General features: G+C 36.2%; 1 protein-coding gene across 2 annotated transcripts in view; it reads left to right on the plus strand.

The window, feature by feature from the left end:
* CSMD3 (CUB and Sushi multiple domains 3) overlaps positions 1 to 17,313 on the plus strand; it is a 621,464-nt gene that overhangs the window by 276,430 nt on the left and 327,721 nt on the right. For both annotated transcript variants that reach the window (XM_008642636.2, XM_017746102.1), the window contains 2 exons: positions 5,276 to 5,400; positions 7,702 to 7,823. In XM_008642636.2, the coding sequence (XP_008640858.1) occupies positions 5,276 to 5,400; positions 7,702 to 7,823 (247 nt within the window). The remainder of the gene's footprint in view (positions 1 to 5,275; positions 5,401 to 7,701; positions 7,824 to 17,313) is intronic.

The following is a 17,313-nucleotide window of genomic DNA, read 5'->3' on the forward strand; positions in this document are numbered from 1 at the left end:
TGGCAGTGCTGGAGTGAGGTGCTGCGGCCTTCCGAAAAGCATCTCCAAGGCAAAGCTGCTTGGCAGGGCCACCGCACACTCACTCACGTGTGCACGCACACACACACGGATAGCTCCAGTAAATGGGTCGATGACAAAGAGCCATGAAGGGTCTTTGTATGGGTTTCCATGGGAGGATTTTAATGCAGCTGCACTCGTGAAGGGTTCCAGGGATGAAGTCAAAGAACACGGGAGGATCCAGGTTTATATACGGGAGCAGATCGAGCATCAGACACCAATGATCTGAGGGCACGGGGGCAGTACAGAGGCAGGGCTAGGGCATGGGGGACAATGGGGAACGCTGAGGGAGTGACGATGGGGCAGGGCCAATGGGGGAACAGAGAGTGGAGAACTTTCTAGAGCATGAGACATATAAGGTAACAAAGGGGCGGAGAGGCCAATGGCCAGCCAGGAAAGCAGAACTGGGGTACATTACCATAGCAAAGCAAAGCGCCTGGGGGAAGCCTTTCTTGTCACCCTAACCTGGAGGTTCTTTTGTACTTAGGGACAGTCCTACCAGTGGACTTTCTTTGTTCCATAGGCTCACCAGTTGCCACAAGCAGCCTTTGGTGAAAGCTATCTGGCCCCCTGCCCTTGAATACAGCTTCTTCCTTTTACCTGTTATGTCCTAGTATTGGTTGTTACTCTTCTTCACAAATCATGCTGGTACATGCAGAAGCCTAGGAGTACATCTGCTGTAGAAATTGATGCAGAAAGGCATTTAATGCTTCTGCCTTTTCCATATTGTATTTCAGCACTACAAGATTGCTTCATCCATTTACAAATGAACCGACATTGTATATGAACTTCCTTTTGTGACCAATATACCCAAAGAAGCTCTTTTGCTTACCAATATGCCTTACCAGTCTTAGCTTTAGCTAGGCTCTCATCGAAAAAGTCTAATTTAGTCACTCAGGGATTTCTAAAATAATAGATCTAGTTCAGAAAGTTCATTAACCATAAATGATCAGAAGATGAACTATAAATGGTTCCTGTATTCTAAAGATTTTCTCTAAGCATTGGCTTTTCATCACTTACAGTGTTAGCATACTGACCTAAATGAACCTATCTGGCCACTGAGTGCATCCACAGACAATTATTTTTATGAATATATTCTGCTTCTGAAATTTTTTGAGATTTTCATGCTATCCTTGAGATTTTTCTTTTTTTGGTGATGTATATCTATATTGTGTACAACAATGAACAACTTCATAGCTCTATCATGCTTCACTTCTCTTGAGATTTACAAAGCAGATATAGTCTACTCACACTTTTAGGGGGCTTCATCTGGTAAGCAGTTTGGATCAAATATAAGTCAGGAAATCAAACCATCCTTATTTTTCCACATGATTTTTGGTCATTTGTTCCCACAATCTGTTTATGGACTACTCTGCCAGTTTTCTCTAAACTAATATTTCTCTAAAATAAAACCTGCCCACAGTTCAGAGGTTCCCCTAAAACCAGCTTCCATGATCTGATTTTCTCACTCCACAATTTTTTAAATTCTCTTACATACCAGAAGGCTGAGATCAGATCTCTCACATGTCCTCCTACAGTACCTCTGGATATGTAATAGATATAATCAATTTTAGCCTATCGAGTATCTCCCTTTGTCCTATAACATGATGCTTAAATCATTTGGGATTCTGCCAAAGAAAAAGAAAATAAAAAATAAAAACTTAAAGCCCTACTGGAATTGCTGCTATGTCACCACACCACACAAACCCTAACCCTAACCCTTGGCCTATCTTTTTTTCATTTTGTCTTAGAGCTAATAATTATTTCCTGGTAATTTGCATGTCCTTTTTGAATCTTCATCATATTCACCCCATGTGCCTCATGCACCCTCCAGTGGAGGTACGTAGAGGGTGTATATACTCTTCTTGTACTCAAGTTTCAAACTTCTTTTAGAGAAAGACGAATTTCAAACTGAAATCTTCCAGGTCACAGGTTAAAGGTATTGGAAAAAAAAATATCATCATCAGAAACAAGAAGGATCTCTCCTTTGATCATTGTATGGACCATTCACTTAAGAGTTGGACTCCATGATCCTTGTGGGTACTTTCCTACTCAGAATATTCTATGATTCTGTGATTCTCTGATACTAGACAATTTTGTAAGAATTGCTGGGTTTCCATTTTTAAGAGTGTATACATAGATAATGACAGCAAAATATTAAAAAATTGTAATCTTGACTATGCTTTTAAGTTCCCAAGAGATGCATTTTCTTAACATTTTCTTGACAAGCTCTCTGTCTTTTTTTAATTGATCCTCCATAGGAACTGATCCCATACTCTTCCATTTTCTTTCTTAGACTGGTACTTTATCATCTGCTTATCTAATTGCCCTTAGTAAGTCTCACTCACACAGCATATGTGTCATAGATTTTGTAAATTATCCAGTCTCACTCTGAGTCCAGTCATATGCTTACAGTCATATACTATTGAATACCAGTTTAATATCAAAACTGATTTGGACAAGTAAAGTGGACTTCATAATGTAAGTGTTATTTATACTTTTGTAGGTGATAGAAATAATTATCATACTTGTACAGTCTTCATAATCATTCAGACCTCTGGGATTTTTTGCCCATTACACTTTTTTTACCATGAGTTAAATTCTATTTGTAAGTGGTGTACTTCCTGCTCAGCATTTCCTCTTTAAATCAATCCATGGTTAGTTAAAGGAAATATATTTCCATGTTATTTTTCTTCAAGTGTTCCTTTCTTTTTCTAATAATCAAAGAGGCTCAGATTTTCTCAACATGGCTTTCTGAAGCAGATAGATCTTGAGAAAGATATTCTTGTCTTCCCAATTGCTACCTTTTGAACTTTCGTAACCATATAGTCCCTGTAGCAGCTGTGCATAATTTTTTACACTAGTGATAGATAATCTTTGTGTTTCACAGTTTTGAAATATCCTCCAACTCTATGATCTGCCTGGTGGCTCTTTTTCCTCAGTCGCATATCCTTACATTGTAAGGGCCTTTACATTATGTTTACTTTTTCTTTTTTTTTTTTGGTTTTTCACTTTTATATCTCCCTTTCTTTTTTGGTGAATTCTGCAACTATTCTTTATCTCATTCTTTCACAAACATTCTTACACAAACAGGAACTGTTTTGGAATGGTTTAGAGCACTGTTATCCACTATCAAATTCTCCTTTTCTGAGATGTCTGTTTAGGTGACTGTATCATCTTTCATGTCCTCATTTCTTATTACCTATGTCTCTGTAAGGCCCAGGTGCTTCCCAGATTCCATCAGCTATTTTTTGCTGACACCATTCCTTTTCAAACATCTAACATTTCTAACTCCCTTAAGTTAATTCGTGTTCTGTTAAGTATCAATCTTCTTTAGTAGCTTTTTCCATCATAGATGCATTTGAATAGATAACCTAACAAAAGTTATTCTTTGGAATGTGTGCTCAGACTTTTTATTTTTCTCTCTGCCTTTGTGAATTGAAAAATTGCAGGACTAAAATGGCCATCTATATGGAAAGAAGAACAGGGCTCGTTCTTTGCAAGCCAAACCCTGCAGAGAAAAATTAATTTTAGTATGTGTTTTAGCAAAAATGAATTTCATACTTTGTGGGATCAAACCCAGATTTGAAGATTCCAGCCAAGTAAATATTGATACTTTGCTTAGAAAGATCTACAAAACATTTTTTTTACAAGTAGATAATGTATCAAACACAAGAAAATGTCATCTATCTGAGGAGGGTCAGGTAACTACATGGCTTAGAGTGTTATGCAGGAAGGCTGCTATAACAAACTCTTAGGGAGTTACTGCACATTTAATCTTAAAATACCCAGAACACTGTATTCACAGTGTAGCCAAGATCTTGTAAACCATGTGTATTTGTAAAACATTTTACACTTTACAGCTGTGACAGACAAGCTTTTAAACCCAGGAAATAGAAATTATGGAGTGTAAGATACTGATGTCAGAGAAAGACCTGATGTATTGGCTATTTTCAGCTGTAATCAGGATTTGAAACCATAATGATATTAAAGGAAAAGAATTATCTCAAGAATATACATTTATGTATTGAGTTATTCAACTTTTCCAAATTGGACCCCACTTCTCAGCCCTCCTCCTCCCTCACCCCCCAGTCCTCCTCAGAAAAACTTAAAAACCAACCAAAAAAAAAACCAAAAAAAGTTTTTCTGGACTTATTTCTTGCTTTGTCCAGTGCTAAGTTTCCAACACCAGATGTCACTTTCATACGAAAAGATACAAAATCTTTTCAAGCCAGCATTATAACTTCAGAAATAGTCATAGCTAAACACCTAGAAATATGTTTTTAGAAATACTTTGTTTTCTTCTACTAAATTGAGAAACATATGCCAGTTAAATGAGAAAATCCTTATATTCACCTTGTAACTTTCATTATCTAGTAGTACATGTTACATTCAGTATCTTGTTACTGGCAAGAGTATAGAGACCACTTCTATGAAGTTAAGATTTCACTGCAAGCTTAATTAAAATCTTAAGCTACTAATCAAAATATAAAACAATGTTATTCTAGTATTTTTACAATAATCCAAATTAATATATTCCTCCTATTATTAATATTAATAGTTTCTCTTACTAATAAGAGGAAACTCTTATTAATATTATTCTACTTTTTAAATACAAGAAACATTATTCATATCTAGCCCTTCTCTCTGGTATTGTGCTCCCCCTTTCAATGCCCCCCAGTTTTAATGTCAAAACTCCAGATTTCCTCAAGAAGAATCAGAGGTGGGAGATATTCACAGCAAACCATTTCTGTCCTGAGGTCTTCACTGGGAGGAATAAAATGTTTATAATAGGGATTTCTTTTTCAGTCTTGTAGTTGACCTTTTGACTTTTCTTTTAGGTGATTCCCTTATATTGCTTTCACATGCTTTCCTAGCTTCAATTTACAGAAATAACTACTTCTAGTTACACAGTGTCCAGGTTTGTCAAATTTTTAATATTTGGAGGTCTTATGTTAGGTTATAAATAGTCACTTAACCTCCAAATGACAGTTAAAAGAAGTAAACCAGCTGCAGCCAAAGTAGGCCCAGAGGGGACTGAACGTTGTGTACAGTTAGGCTAGTACATAGCTTTCAGCCTTTTACTACTGAGAGTAGAAATTTCTGGATTACATGTTTGTATCGTTTGTCAGGACTGTCATATCTAAAGGAATGGAAAAAATTGACTGCTATCTATTTTTTTTAAAATGCTTCTTTTTATGTCATTGTTTGATTTTAGCTTGGGAGCAACAGTACAGTTCTCCTGCGATGAAGATTATGTGCTACAAGGTTCCAAAAGTATCACCTGTCAAAGGATAGCTGAAGTTTTTGCTGCATGGAGTGATCATAGACCTGTGTGTAAAGGTAAACAAATTCTTACCCTCACAGTGATTTTTCCATTTTGCATCTATCCATTGTTTGATAGGGAATCCTATTAAATATTTTGTAAATACCTGAAATTTTAATCCTAGTGTTCCAGTTTCTTAGTTAAAAAGGATTTACCTATGCTGTTTTATTTAACATGAACTTTGTATTTCAGTATGCTTGTTTAACTAGGCAGCTTACATTATGAATTTTGCTTCATAAGGAGTGGATGAAAACCTATCACATGCTAAATATTAGGGCTTATCAAGATGGATATCAAAATTGCAGTGATTTCATATAAAATCAGTAGTTCATGAAGTTTCTTCATTACCCATTTTACAAACAGATGAGAAATTCTTGAATTTATAATAGATAAGTAGTGGAGAAGTAAGTCTTCAACTGGTTTTGACTCTGAGCAAATGGATAAAGGGCAAGAAATTCAGTAAGAGAAGAAAAACACAAAGGAATTTTACTGAATATATTTGATATATTAAAATATATTAATATATTATAATAATATAATTATAATAATATATTCGACTTAATACAGTGGCAAGTAGTATGATGAATAACTGAATCAAGGAATGAAGGTATTAGTGTATAGGTACATATCAGATATTAATACGTGTAATGAAAATATTAGTGTGCACAAATACACAGAAATTGTCATAAATACAATATTTTTTTTCTGTATTTCAAACTTACAGTGCTAAAAGCAAGTGTCTGTTAGGAATATTTCAAATTAGTATGAATAACAGACCTTGGAGGTCAAAGACTTAGATTTCATTCCACTATAGAATGACGTGGTTCCTTTGAGACCTTCACTATGTGGCTACACCTAGAAAAGGCAGCAAACAGAGCTCATAACTCTTCTGCAGCTGTGCTTTACATCCCAACTCTGCCCCAGAGGGTGGACTCACATGCTCAGATGGAGCAGCAAATTGTCTAGAACACTCACTGTTTTCCCCCTTCTGACTTACTTCCCACACATAGATACAGGCTGCAAGGAGTCATACAATTTCATATTAAATATATAAAGTCATGCTTGGCATTAGTGTCACTCATGACCTTAATGTCTTCAGCTACTGATCCTAAATGAGGAGCCTTCCTCTCACCTCTCCACTCTCTACTTGTTTCCAGGTGTCTGGTGTGACTTCAAACAAACTCATCACCAGAGTATTGTTTCTCTGAGGGTGGTACAAAAGTGACATTCTTTCTAGAGGCTAATGTGAGGGAAGGAACAAGCCTTCATCCAGCAGCAGCTGAATCTTCCTGTGTTCAGTATTGATCAAATAAACATGCTTTGTTAAAGCGTAATGCAGCTCTAGGATTATTTCACATATCTAAGTTTAATTTATTTATTCAATTACACAAGATGATCTGTCAGAATACAGTGGAAGAAATAGTTCTTTACCTTTTGCTGTTTATGTGGTGTCATAGTAACCACTGGGGAAATAGGATAGGCTCATATTTACTTGAGGTTGCTTGTCAGTTTTACATCTTCATACAGAAAAAGTATATCAATAGAGCAATCAGCAAAGATCTGAATATCAAGGAAAGAACAATAAAAGTGTTAGTGACTTCAACAGACTAGGAATTTAGTGCCTTAAGAGTGTCATTTGCAAGCACACAGGACACAGTTTATATCCTTTGTATTGTGATAGAGATGCAAGCTATGTAAATAAGAATATTTGGTTTATATTTGACATGCTATTGTAAATAACCATACAGACTTTGATTTGAAAATAAATATCCTGTGTAGTCTTTAGAAATAGATAACATTGTTTTGTGCTAATCTAACTTTTACAGGTTTCCTTTAACCTTTTTGGTGCTTCGGCCATTGGTTTAATGGCTTGTACAGAGGTTATAGGAGAAAGAAATGCTGACATGCCACACACCAACAAATATGCACCAAAAAAGCACATATGCACAGTGATAAAAGTGATCTTTTTTTTCCTATTATTTAAATTTGTCTTTCAAGACCTTAATGATGGTGGGATAAGTTAGTCCTTGAAGTATTTTAAAAATAAATAGGGCAGTTCCGCTTACTGCAGTTGTTCTTTTTTCTCCAAATACTTTAAATTTTTTTTAAGATTATAAGCTTAGACACAAGAGAAGGTCTATTTATTTTTTTCAGAATAACTAAACATGAATGTTCTATTCTCTTGTAAGAGGTGATTCTATTTTTGTTCAATGGTATTTTAATTCTTTACATCTTGATTAGAGTAAGTTAGAGATTGGTTTATGAATCTGCTACATGCATTTTCTGTGTGAATTAAAAGGTGAACTTTCTTTTTGCAGTCAAAACTTGTGGATCCAATCTTCAGGGACCTGGAGGCACTTTCACATCACCCAATTTTCCATTTCAGTATGACAGCAATGCTCAATGTGTGTGGGTCATCACAGCTATCAATACTAATAAGGTAAGTTTAGTAGTCTGGCTTTGCTTTAAAAAAAAAAAAAAAAACCACAACCCAAAAACCCCCCACCCTCCCCCTCTAAAAAAAAAAACCCTAAACCAACCAAACAAAAGCACACGTAGACCATAACATTTTTCACTAATATGATTTATCTCTACAGTCCAGCTTTTGTACTAGGTGCATTTCAGACATTTTTAAGAAATGTCTGATATCAGATGAGTGTGGACAGGTGATAAAACCTCATGTTTTCCCTAAGATTGTTTTACTTTTTGTATGCCAAGTAGATGCTATCATGTTTTTATGTGGTTCTCTAAATTAATTCCCAGAAGCAACTATCCAATGGTATGAGGCAATGTCATGGGTCCACTAGTATTTTGTTACAACCAGAAGAGCTGCTTTGTGTATAAGACTGTTTATATCATGTTTGGCCTTCGACTGTGTGGGAAATCACTGAAGTTCTTGAATTCACTTTCCCTTCATGAGGAACTATCCTGAAGATGTTTATTTTATTGTCTGAACCACTGTATTAAAATCCCATATACTTTATGCCTACACTTTAAAGCAAAAGTACTGACAGTTCTGATAATGCCAGATGAGTCAAAGTAGAGCAGTAAAGCTAAGTTACGACACCAGTTGTCTTTAATTTCAAGAACTAGACACCTGGCAGCAATGGCTGTATTCTATTTCCAGGTGTATCATTTTGTCTGAACAGAGTGTAATGGACTTGTTTAGATGTAATAGAACACAAATTAGCTGTGCAGATCAGGAATGTCTTATAAAAGACTACCAACATCTGGGTTTGCTGGTACAGGGATATATTCTACCTCTAATTTCTGTTTTATATTGTCATCTGCATCACACTCCATTAACTGATCAGACAGGCCTAGAAGGCCCACTCCTTTGCACCTGAGTTCATCAGAGGACGCAGTGAAAACCTGACTACATTTCAAAAACCATTTAGCTACACTGATGTATTTCTCACTCTAATTTTACAAAGTCCTGTGTGGAAGGCATCCTTATGTTCCACTTTGGTAGAAGAAAAGAGGATATTTATACAACTGATTAGAATTTGATAATAAAGATTATAAATGTGTTGGGGGGGAGGTTGTCTGTTTGTTTGATCCTTGTCCCAAGGACTGCTAATCCAATTTATCCAATTTATAGATCATTAAAAAAGTATCAAGAGTCCTTGAAAAATGATGCAATCTCTGTTCCACAGATGGGCAGAAAGTTCAAAAGTAATAGTTAAGATCCATTACTCATTCCAAAGAATTTTCATATTTTTATTTCTTTAATTAAAACTATTTGTGAGCAAGATTAAATCTGTGTACACATCTAGAATTTCTGAAAGTTTTTTCAAATGTGCCAGCTGATAGAATTTAGTATCTTACTATTTGAGGAAATGAAAGACAGCTACTTCACTTTGAACAAGTTCTCTAAATGGCCTGAAAATCTCCACTGAGCAGTTGAATGAATTTAAGAGCCATATGGACATATTTTGCATTATATGGTTTCATTTCTTAAATGCACCAAGGGCATGTCTACATAACAAAAAAAACCCAAAAAACCAAAAAAAACCAAATAAGATTTTAGACATTCTACCAATGGTAGGACCAAAACTTTAAGCTCACAAACTGGTCTGTATGCACTGGCAAGTCACAGGTGCCAGCAAGATTAAGATATTAATAACTTAGAGATTGTTAAGGATTACACTCTGCTGGTGGTATTCGTGTCTTAATGATGCCGTCCTCCTTCCTCCCTGCCAGTTCACAAGGTGGTGATGCAGTGTTATTTTCAAAACCTCAGAACTTCATTTTTACCAAAAATATTTTTACAAGAATATTCAAAATCATTATTCCTCAGTATTATTTTCCTTACAAATTTCCAGTTTCTGCATTTAAAGAACTGCAGAAAATTAAATGAACAAATGCTTTGTCTCTGGCTGTCAGTGTGGTTAACAGTTACAGAATGATTGAGGTTGGAACGAACCTCCAGAAATTCTGTAGTGGAACTCCACTGCTCAAGCAGAGTCACCTAGAGGCAGCTGTCCAGACAGTCTTTGAATATCTCAGAAGATGGTGACTCCATAACCTCTCTGGGCTAGTGCTCAGTTACCCCCACAGGGAAAAATTGTTTCCTGATGTTCAGAAAGAACTTCCTGTGTTTTAGTCTGTGCCCATTGCCTTCAGTCCTGTCACTGGGCACCACTGGATTGGTTTCATCTTCTTTACATCCTCCCATTAGGAGTTTATAGATGTTGAGATTCAGTGATCCTCTTCTTCTTTAGGGTAAGCAAGCCCAGCTGTCTCAACCTTGTATGAAAGAAGTTCCAATCCTCTTAGTGCCCCTTCACTGGACTCTTTTCAGTAGCTGCATATCTTGCTTGTACTGGGCAAGTGCAGTTGTCTTCCTTTCTCTCAAAATACTTGAAAGAACAAGTTATTCCGTATATAAAAATTCCAATTCTAATGAAAGTAAAATTGACCCTCTCTTTAGTCAGAGGTCATGACTGCTATAGATCAAATAAAATGTCCTTAAGTGTTATTGTACACTGATTTTTTTTTTCTGAAACTGTAAATACTGCAAAATAGCATATGACCATAACATGAAAACTGTTCTAGTACCTGAATGATAACACCATATAAGCATACACAGTTTTAATACTTGGGAATGGATCAAAACTCATAGGTTTAACCTCTGCTGGTTCAGTAAAATACTTCAGTGTATGCATGCTTCAGTTTGATTTGATTAGTATATGTGTTTTGAGTTTATTTACAAGCTAAGGTTTCAGTAGCAGGGATGGCTGTAGGGGTGACTTCTCTAGGAAGAGATCAGAAGTTGCCCCCATATCAGACTGAGACAGGTGTAGCTGGCTCCAAAACAGACCCACTACAGGACACAGCTGAGCAAATCAGGCAAGCTCATGGCACCTCTGTGATAATTTATAAGTAAGGGCAAAAAACACTGTACAACAGCAGATGGAGATGAATGAGAATACCTGAGAGAAATAACCCCACAGACGCCACAGGGAGAGCAGAAGGAGTGGAAGAAGGTACTCCAGGTGCTGGAGCAGGGATTCCCCTGGAACCTCTGCAGAGTGCCACTGATGCAGGTTGTCCCCTACAGCTCATAGAGGTCCATGGTGGAACAGAGATCCACTTGTGGTCTGTGTAGGACCTGTGTCTGAAGAGGTGGGTGTGCCTAAAGGAAGCTGTGACCCTGTGGAAAACCCAAGGGGAAACAGGTTTCTGGCAGGACCTGTGACCCCATGGGAGGACCATACTGAAACAGATTTTGAAGAACTGCAGATTGTGGGAGAGATCCATGTTGGAGAAGGGTGTAAAGAACTATTTCCTGTGGGATGGAGTGAAAGAGCACGAGGAGGAAGGAACAGCACAGATGAAGTGTTACAAACTGACTGCAGTCCTCATTTCTTGTTCCCCTTTGCCACTTTGGGAGAGAGGAGGGGGCAGAACAGTGAGGAACAAAAAAGTGAATTTGAGCCCATGAAGAAAGGTGTTGGGACGGTGGTGGGTTTAGTTTTTTGTCACTTTCCTACTCAATTTTTAATTGTCAGTAAATAAAATTATTTTTCCCTAAATTGAGTTTGTTTTGCCCATGACAGTAATTAGTGAGCAATCTCCCTGTCCTTATCTTGACTCATGGGCTTTTTTGTCCTGTTTTCTCATTCTGTCCTGCTGAGGGGTAGTGATAAAGTGATTTGGTGAGCATCTGACAGCCAGCCAAAGTTAAATTACCACACCTTGCGTATTTATCTGTCTCCTCATTTATTTAAATACTGTGAAGATATAGTGCAAGAGTGAAAACAATAATTAAAAACAAGTCACTTATTTAAAATTAAATATGAACTTTTAGATAAGGCCAAAACCAGGAATCCCCATTTGTTGATGGTACATTAACATTATACCAGTAATAAGTGCAAAGAAGTAATGTTAGCTTAAGCAAGTAATTTTATTTCAAAGCATAAGTTGGACACTCTTTTCTGAATTTCTGTAATATACCACTGAAATTTCTATACTCTGAGTTAGATTCATCACGGATAGATTTTAGTGCTAGGACCTATATTATAATAGCTTTAACATTGCCCAGAAAGTACTGTTCTTTGCTTGGTATTGGTTGGAATAATTATAACTCTTTGATATTGCAATGAAATGCAGATACACAGGAATTATGGAGTTTTTAAACTAAGGAATAGATAAAAGGTTTACAGTGTTATCTGGAACAACATTCAGATCTGTTTATAGTTTTCAGCAAAGGTGTCTAGCATTGATTAGAAGAACCTAAACTTGTTGAGGTTAAAAGAAAATGAGATCGTTTTATGAGTTAGATCAACTTCTTTTTATGATATATTGAGAAACTTGCATGTATAAAATCTTTGATTATATCATCAGTAGTTTAATGTGTTTAGTTTTGTTTCATGCTAGTGTTGCCTTAGTGTTCTGAACACAATACTTCTGTCCTTGCATGACTGCTAGAAGGCATACTAATTGGGAGAAATAATGGGCAAAAGAAGTATTAAACTGGTTTATGAAGTAGAACAATAGTGGAGAACTCGTATCATAATTGAAGTGAAGGGTCCAGGGGTGGATTTTTTGTAATTTGTTCTTTTGTTCTGTGTTGTGATGATGTTATTTGTGGATTTGATGTCGGGAACTTTTTCCTTCTTTTTTGTTTAGTTGGGGGTTTTTTTGTTGTTGCTCTAAGTGAAGATTGTATGTTGAATGTAGATTTTAATGATGGTTTGTGCCTTGAAGTCAAAAACCTCACAGATGTATAAATGAAGATTTTCCATTAAGAATTATTTATAATGACTACAACAAATAATGTGATAGTATTCATTATACCATGGCAATATTTACAATGTTTTATACCACAGCATTGAGGACCACCAGGACTTACTGATCCTGCTAGTTCAGAGCTGCTACTTCTTGCATCTTTTGCAACAAAATAGCTCAGAAATTGAGAATTTTTAAGGGAGAACGTAATAAATGAAAGACCCTGAAAGGCTCTTTAATTCTAGTGTAAATGGCTTTATCCAGGACTGAATCTAGCTAATTTTCTCCCTAATTGAATTCAGAAATAAGTTTGATAACAGCACCATATAGATGAAAGAAATATTCCCCAGTCAGTTATCTGCCTCCTTAGTTTTGTACTGCATTATAGTTGTCTCTTGCCTCATACAGTTAATCAGATATACTTTTCATGCCCAAGCCTTGTCGACAGTGGAGTAGGCCCATAATTAAAAACCTCAAACATGGACAGAGATGACAATGAGCTTACTATTGAAAAGTAGAATAAAAATTGTTTGTGAAAGGAAGGTCATGTGGATGGAGTAAAAAGTAAAACTCATTGATGAAGGTGCACTGACACATCTGATGTTATCAGTGAGATGGCCACATTTCCATTATTCTTGTGAATGTTTTTTGCATTCTTATTCTTATATCAGGATCTTGTTCTCTGGAGTTGATCTGTTTAAGAGAAAACAACTAATTTTTTCAATTATTAATATTATGATTAGAATAATTATAATCTCTGATGTACAAAGTTCTGAATGGTGATTAGTGGAGGAAGAAGTGTGGGCAATTGATACCTAACTTTACAACAGTGAAATATCTGTGACTGCCTGTATGGCATCACACCAACATGTTCTTTAAACCTCCCTGATGGCTCATACCTTGCTTTGTTGCCCTCTTAGGAGGGCTGGTCGAAATTCTCAGTGAGGATCAGTACCTGCACGTGTAAGGCTTCTTCATCAATATATGATGGAGGTAATTCATGGACTGTTTCCCCATTTCTGGATTGTCTTAACATGGTTTCCATATAGTGTTTTATACACACTACTGAAGTGATTGTTGTCACTTATATCCATGGCTAGTCTGGAATCAACTAGAGCTTTTTTGATCAAAAATAGCAAAGCTATAGTTCCAGGGACCTACCTGAAAGAACATTCAAGAAAATCATGCTTTTATGTGGAGCTCTGAAGATGCAACAAAATTTAAAATTCTTTACTTGTCCTCAACAGTGACGCATATATTGTTAAATCCTTGGGTCCCTTGAAAACGTTCTTGTGAATATCTGCACAGAAACGAGAACAAGGATTTCTCAGTTTGGACTCCATTTCATTAAATCTCTCACATCTAGTAAGGCAAATGATACCTGAATGTCTTGTGGGATATTGTATAAACTCATCAGTTGGGTTCTGGACCATGCTATGCATTGCCAGTAATTTATTCTGATGTTAAGTAATGGGATAATTTTATGTTTACACTTTGAGTAGCAAATCTTTGTATTTTCAAGATTTAATTCCCATTTCCTCCCCCGTGCATTTTTTTGTACTTCTTTTCTCCTAAAAAATTAAAACCTCTTCTCCTTTCATTGTTTTATACCAAAAAAAAAAAGGAAGGAAGGACTACAAAATGATGAATTTTAAATTACATGCCAGGCTAAAATACCAGTGAAATCTGAATTAGGGCTAGAGTTAACCAGAGTTCAAGTTTTATGAATTATACTTGCTGATTTTTTTTCTAATCCACAGTGACAGAAACACTGTGGAAAATGTCAGTGGTAGAATGACAGACTTTCTGACAGAACTCAGCCAGATTCACACCACATATCATTCATTACCAAGCATCAAGAAGGAGAAAAATAAGCAAAAGGGTTCCTTAAAAAAAAAAGTCAAGCTGGTTTTTTTGGTTTTTTTTCAGAATTGTAAGAAGAAATTAAATATGTGAGCTGACTGCTAAATTTAGATGGATTAGAAATCTAGGTCCTGGTCTGTTAATTTTATATGACAGGAATTTAAAAAAAATAAATTTTACATGTATGTTATCTTTCATTTGTCACCATCATGTTCTAAGTTTTATATTGAGTGTATTTCAAGCATAAAAGTCTTCTTACTGCTTGCATAAATATAGTCTTTAAAATGCATGCTTTAGAATATAGGTTTTTGTAAGTTTGACAGTGTTCACATTCTTATACGTTATCTATTACATTTGGAAATAATTTTGAAGTCAAGAATGACATGCCTGAGAGCTGGGAGGTAGCTGACTTTTGATTTTGGCTTTAAGGGTTTTTTTAAGTATTATTTTTGCTAGGGTTTTTTAGGGTTTGGAGTTTATTTGTTCATTTGGTTTCTTGGGGTTTTTTGTGGATGTCAATTATCTGTTAGGAAATCTGTAATCTGAATTTTGTTGCAGTGGCAGAGCTTACTGAAAATGTTTAACATCTCTTTCCAATTGCTGTAGTCCTTTACTTTTTAAGAAACTGTTGAAATAATTCAAAGTATCTGGGAAACCCCTCACATGACATTTTCTGCAAGTCTGGAGAATGATACTGAGGGAATAACTTGCAACTATTACTGAAATAATATTAAATATGGTTCTCATTTAATTACTTTGTATTAAAATAGTCTTTTTTCACTATGTTTTTATATTCCATTTTTCCCTTCCTCCTTCCTCATGTCATTAAGTTGCTGTTTTCTTCCTGCAAAAAAATGAATCTTTTAATTTCTGAGGTTTTTTTGCTTTTAGGCCAAGCCAGAAATAAGCAAAACAAATTTGGGAAAGTGCTGAGTATTTACGTTTAATTCTCCACAGCTGTGTTATTTTGTTAACCATGTCAAAACTGTCAGTGGAACATATCCTAAGCTTGCTGTTAAGCCTAAACTCAGTTGCCATCCATATTTAATCAGGTTAACAGTATGAATCTCATGCAGGCAGGGTGCATCAGCATGAATTGAAAACCTCATTTTATGAAGTTTCTTTTGGTCAGGCTGTTGGAACAAACCACACTGTACCTCTTTTTGCAAGCAAATGCCTCAAACTTGGCTTTTCCTAAGCCTAGTGTGAAGCTGTACTGTGGGTGTTGCAATCAGTGACATGATTAGAAAGTATGAGCGTACTTAAGCTCACTCTAAACTATATATTTTAACCATAATTTTGTTCTCCATTCATGCAGATTAAAAAGGTTACTGTTGTATTTATCAATAATAGATAATGCATTTTTATCTTATATGAAACTAGAAAGTGTAAATATATTTCAGTTCTGTTCATAACACAACAAACTTCTTTGTAGTGTTGGCTACACTAGTCTTCCATATTGTTAATGTACGTTTTGATCCAGTTAAAATATCTGAGTTACATATATACTATAGTTAAAAAATCCTAGAAATATATGTGGACAGAGGGGAGATTCTCTCAGCAGAATAAGAGTATAGAAGGGAATCCAGCTATTCCTATAATGGGAAGTTAACAGGTTTGGCTGTGAGGGAACAGAATAAATTTGTGAATAAGAAAATTTGGAGTCAGGAGGTATGTGCAGTTGTAGAGCGATAAATGGCTTGTCATTCCATCCCAAAATTTTGCTATAGCTCTTCATTACGAAAGGAGGACAGGTTCATTATCTTAATTATTGTAAATTTTTTTCCTGCCATGTCTGTGACTATAGGAGTGATGTTTCACATTCTGAAAATATGATCTACCCATAGGGAATGGTTGAGATTGTGGTTACTGCAATAGCTGAAACAAAAGCAATTATTTCTCTTTGAGCCATTAGCAATATTAGATTCTAGCCGTTGCCTGTATTTCAGCTATTAATTCCACCTTTTGATAGAACTTTTGATAAAATTAAATGTTAAATTTGAGTTTTAGTTCTGTTTGGCTTTCTATAAGTTCCTAAATTGGGTCTCAGTTATGTCTCCCACCAATTTTGAATGCAAACATTTCCTCTTATTTTACTTACCATGAATATGCACACCAAAACTAGAACTTTTAAAAAGATATAGGCATATGAATAAGAGACTTTGATACACAATTTCCAGTGCTTGCACTGTGAGCATTTGAGATGCTTCAGTCTTTTTTGTTTGATGATGTTTTGGCACAGAGACTTGTCACTTTTCTCCATGGTTGAGTTCACTTGGTTGCTCTTGCGAGTGATCTTTACAGGATATTGTTCTGCTCAATATATATCTTTTTTTGTGAAACTAGACTGGGAAATAGAGCTAGTAGTTTGTTTGTTTGTTTCCCTCTTTTCTGTGAAGGGACTCCTTCAAAGGCTCATGGTACCATTCTATGGTGTGTTAATATCGGCTGCCAGATGCCCAGTTTAGCGGGGGGGCGGTCCTGAGTGCAGGGGAGCCAGCCAGAGTAAAGACACAAACACTGATACGATTTGAGCATCGTTCTCCACTTTATTGTTTACTTTCACTAACTTATATCTACTTTGCAAAGATTCACGCCCTATTCCCACGAGAGGGCCTCTAAGCAGCGGGGGAGCCGACCAGTGTATAACTTTGCCAAGGATTTTCAAGGCTGCCTGCTGCCAGGTGTCTTCCAGGCCTGCCTGCAGCCTGAGGCCAGTTCAGGGGTTCTTCCTCAGCAACCCTGGGTTGGCCAGACTGTCCTGGGGTATCATATGCCCCCGTTCCACAAGGAATCCCTCTCCACATCCCCCGTTTTCTTTTTGGGCAACCCAG

This window comes from Corvus brachyrhynchos, unplaced genomic scaffold (genome assembly GCF_000691975.1).
Source record: "Corvus brachyrhynchos isolate BGI_N302 unplaced genomic scaffold, ASM69197v1 scaffold28, whole genome shotgun sequence".
Taxonomy (NCBI): Eukaryota; Metazoa; Chordata; class Aves; order Passeriformes; family Corvidae; genus Corvus; species Corvus brachyrhynchos.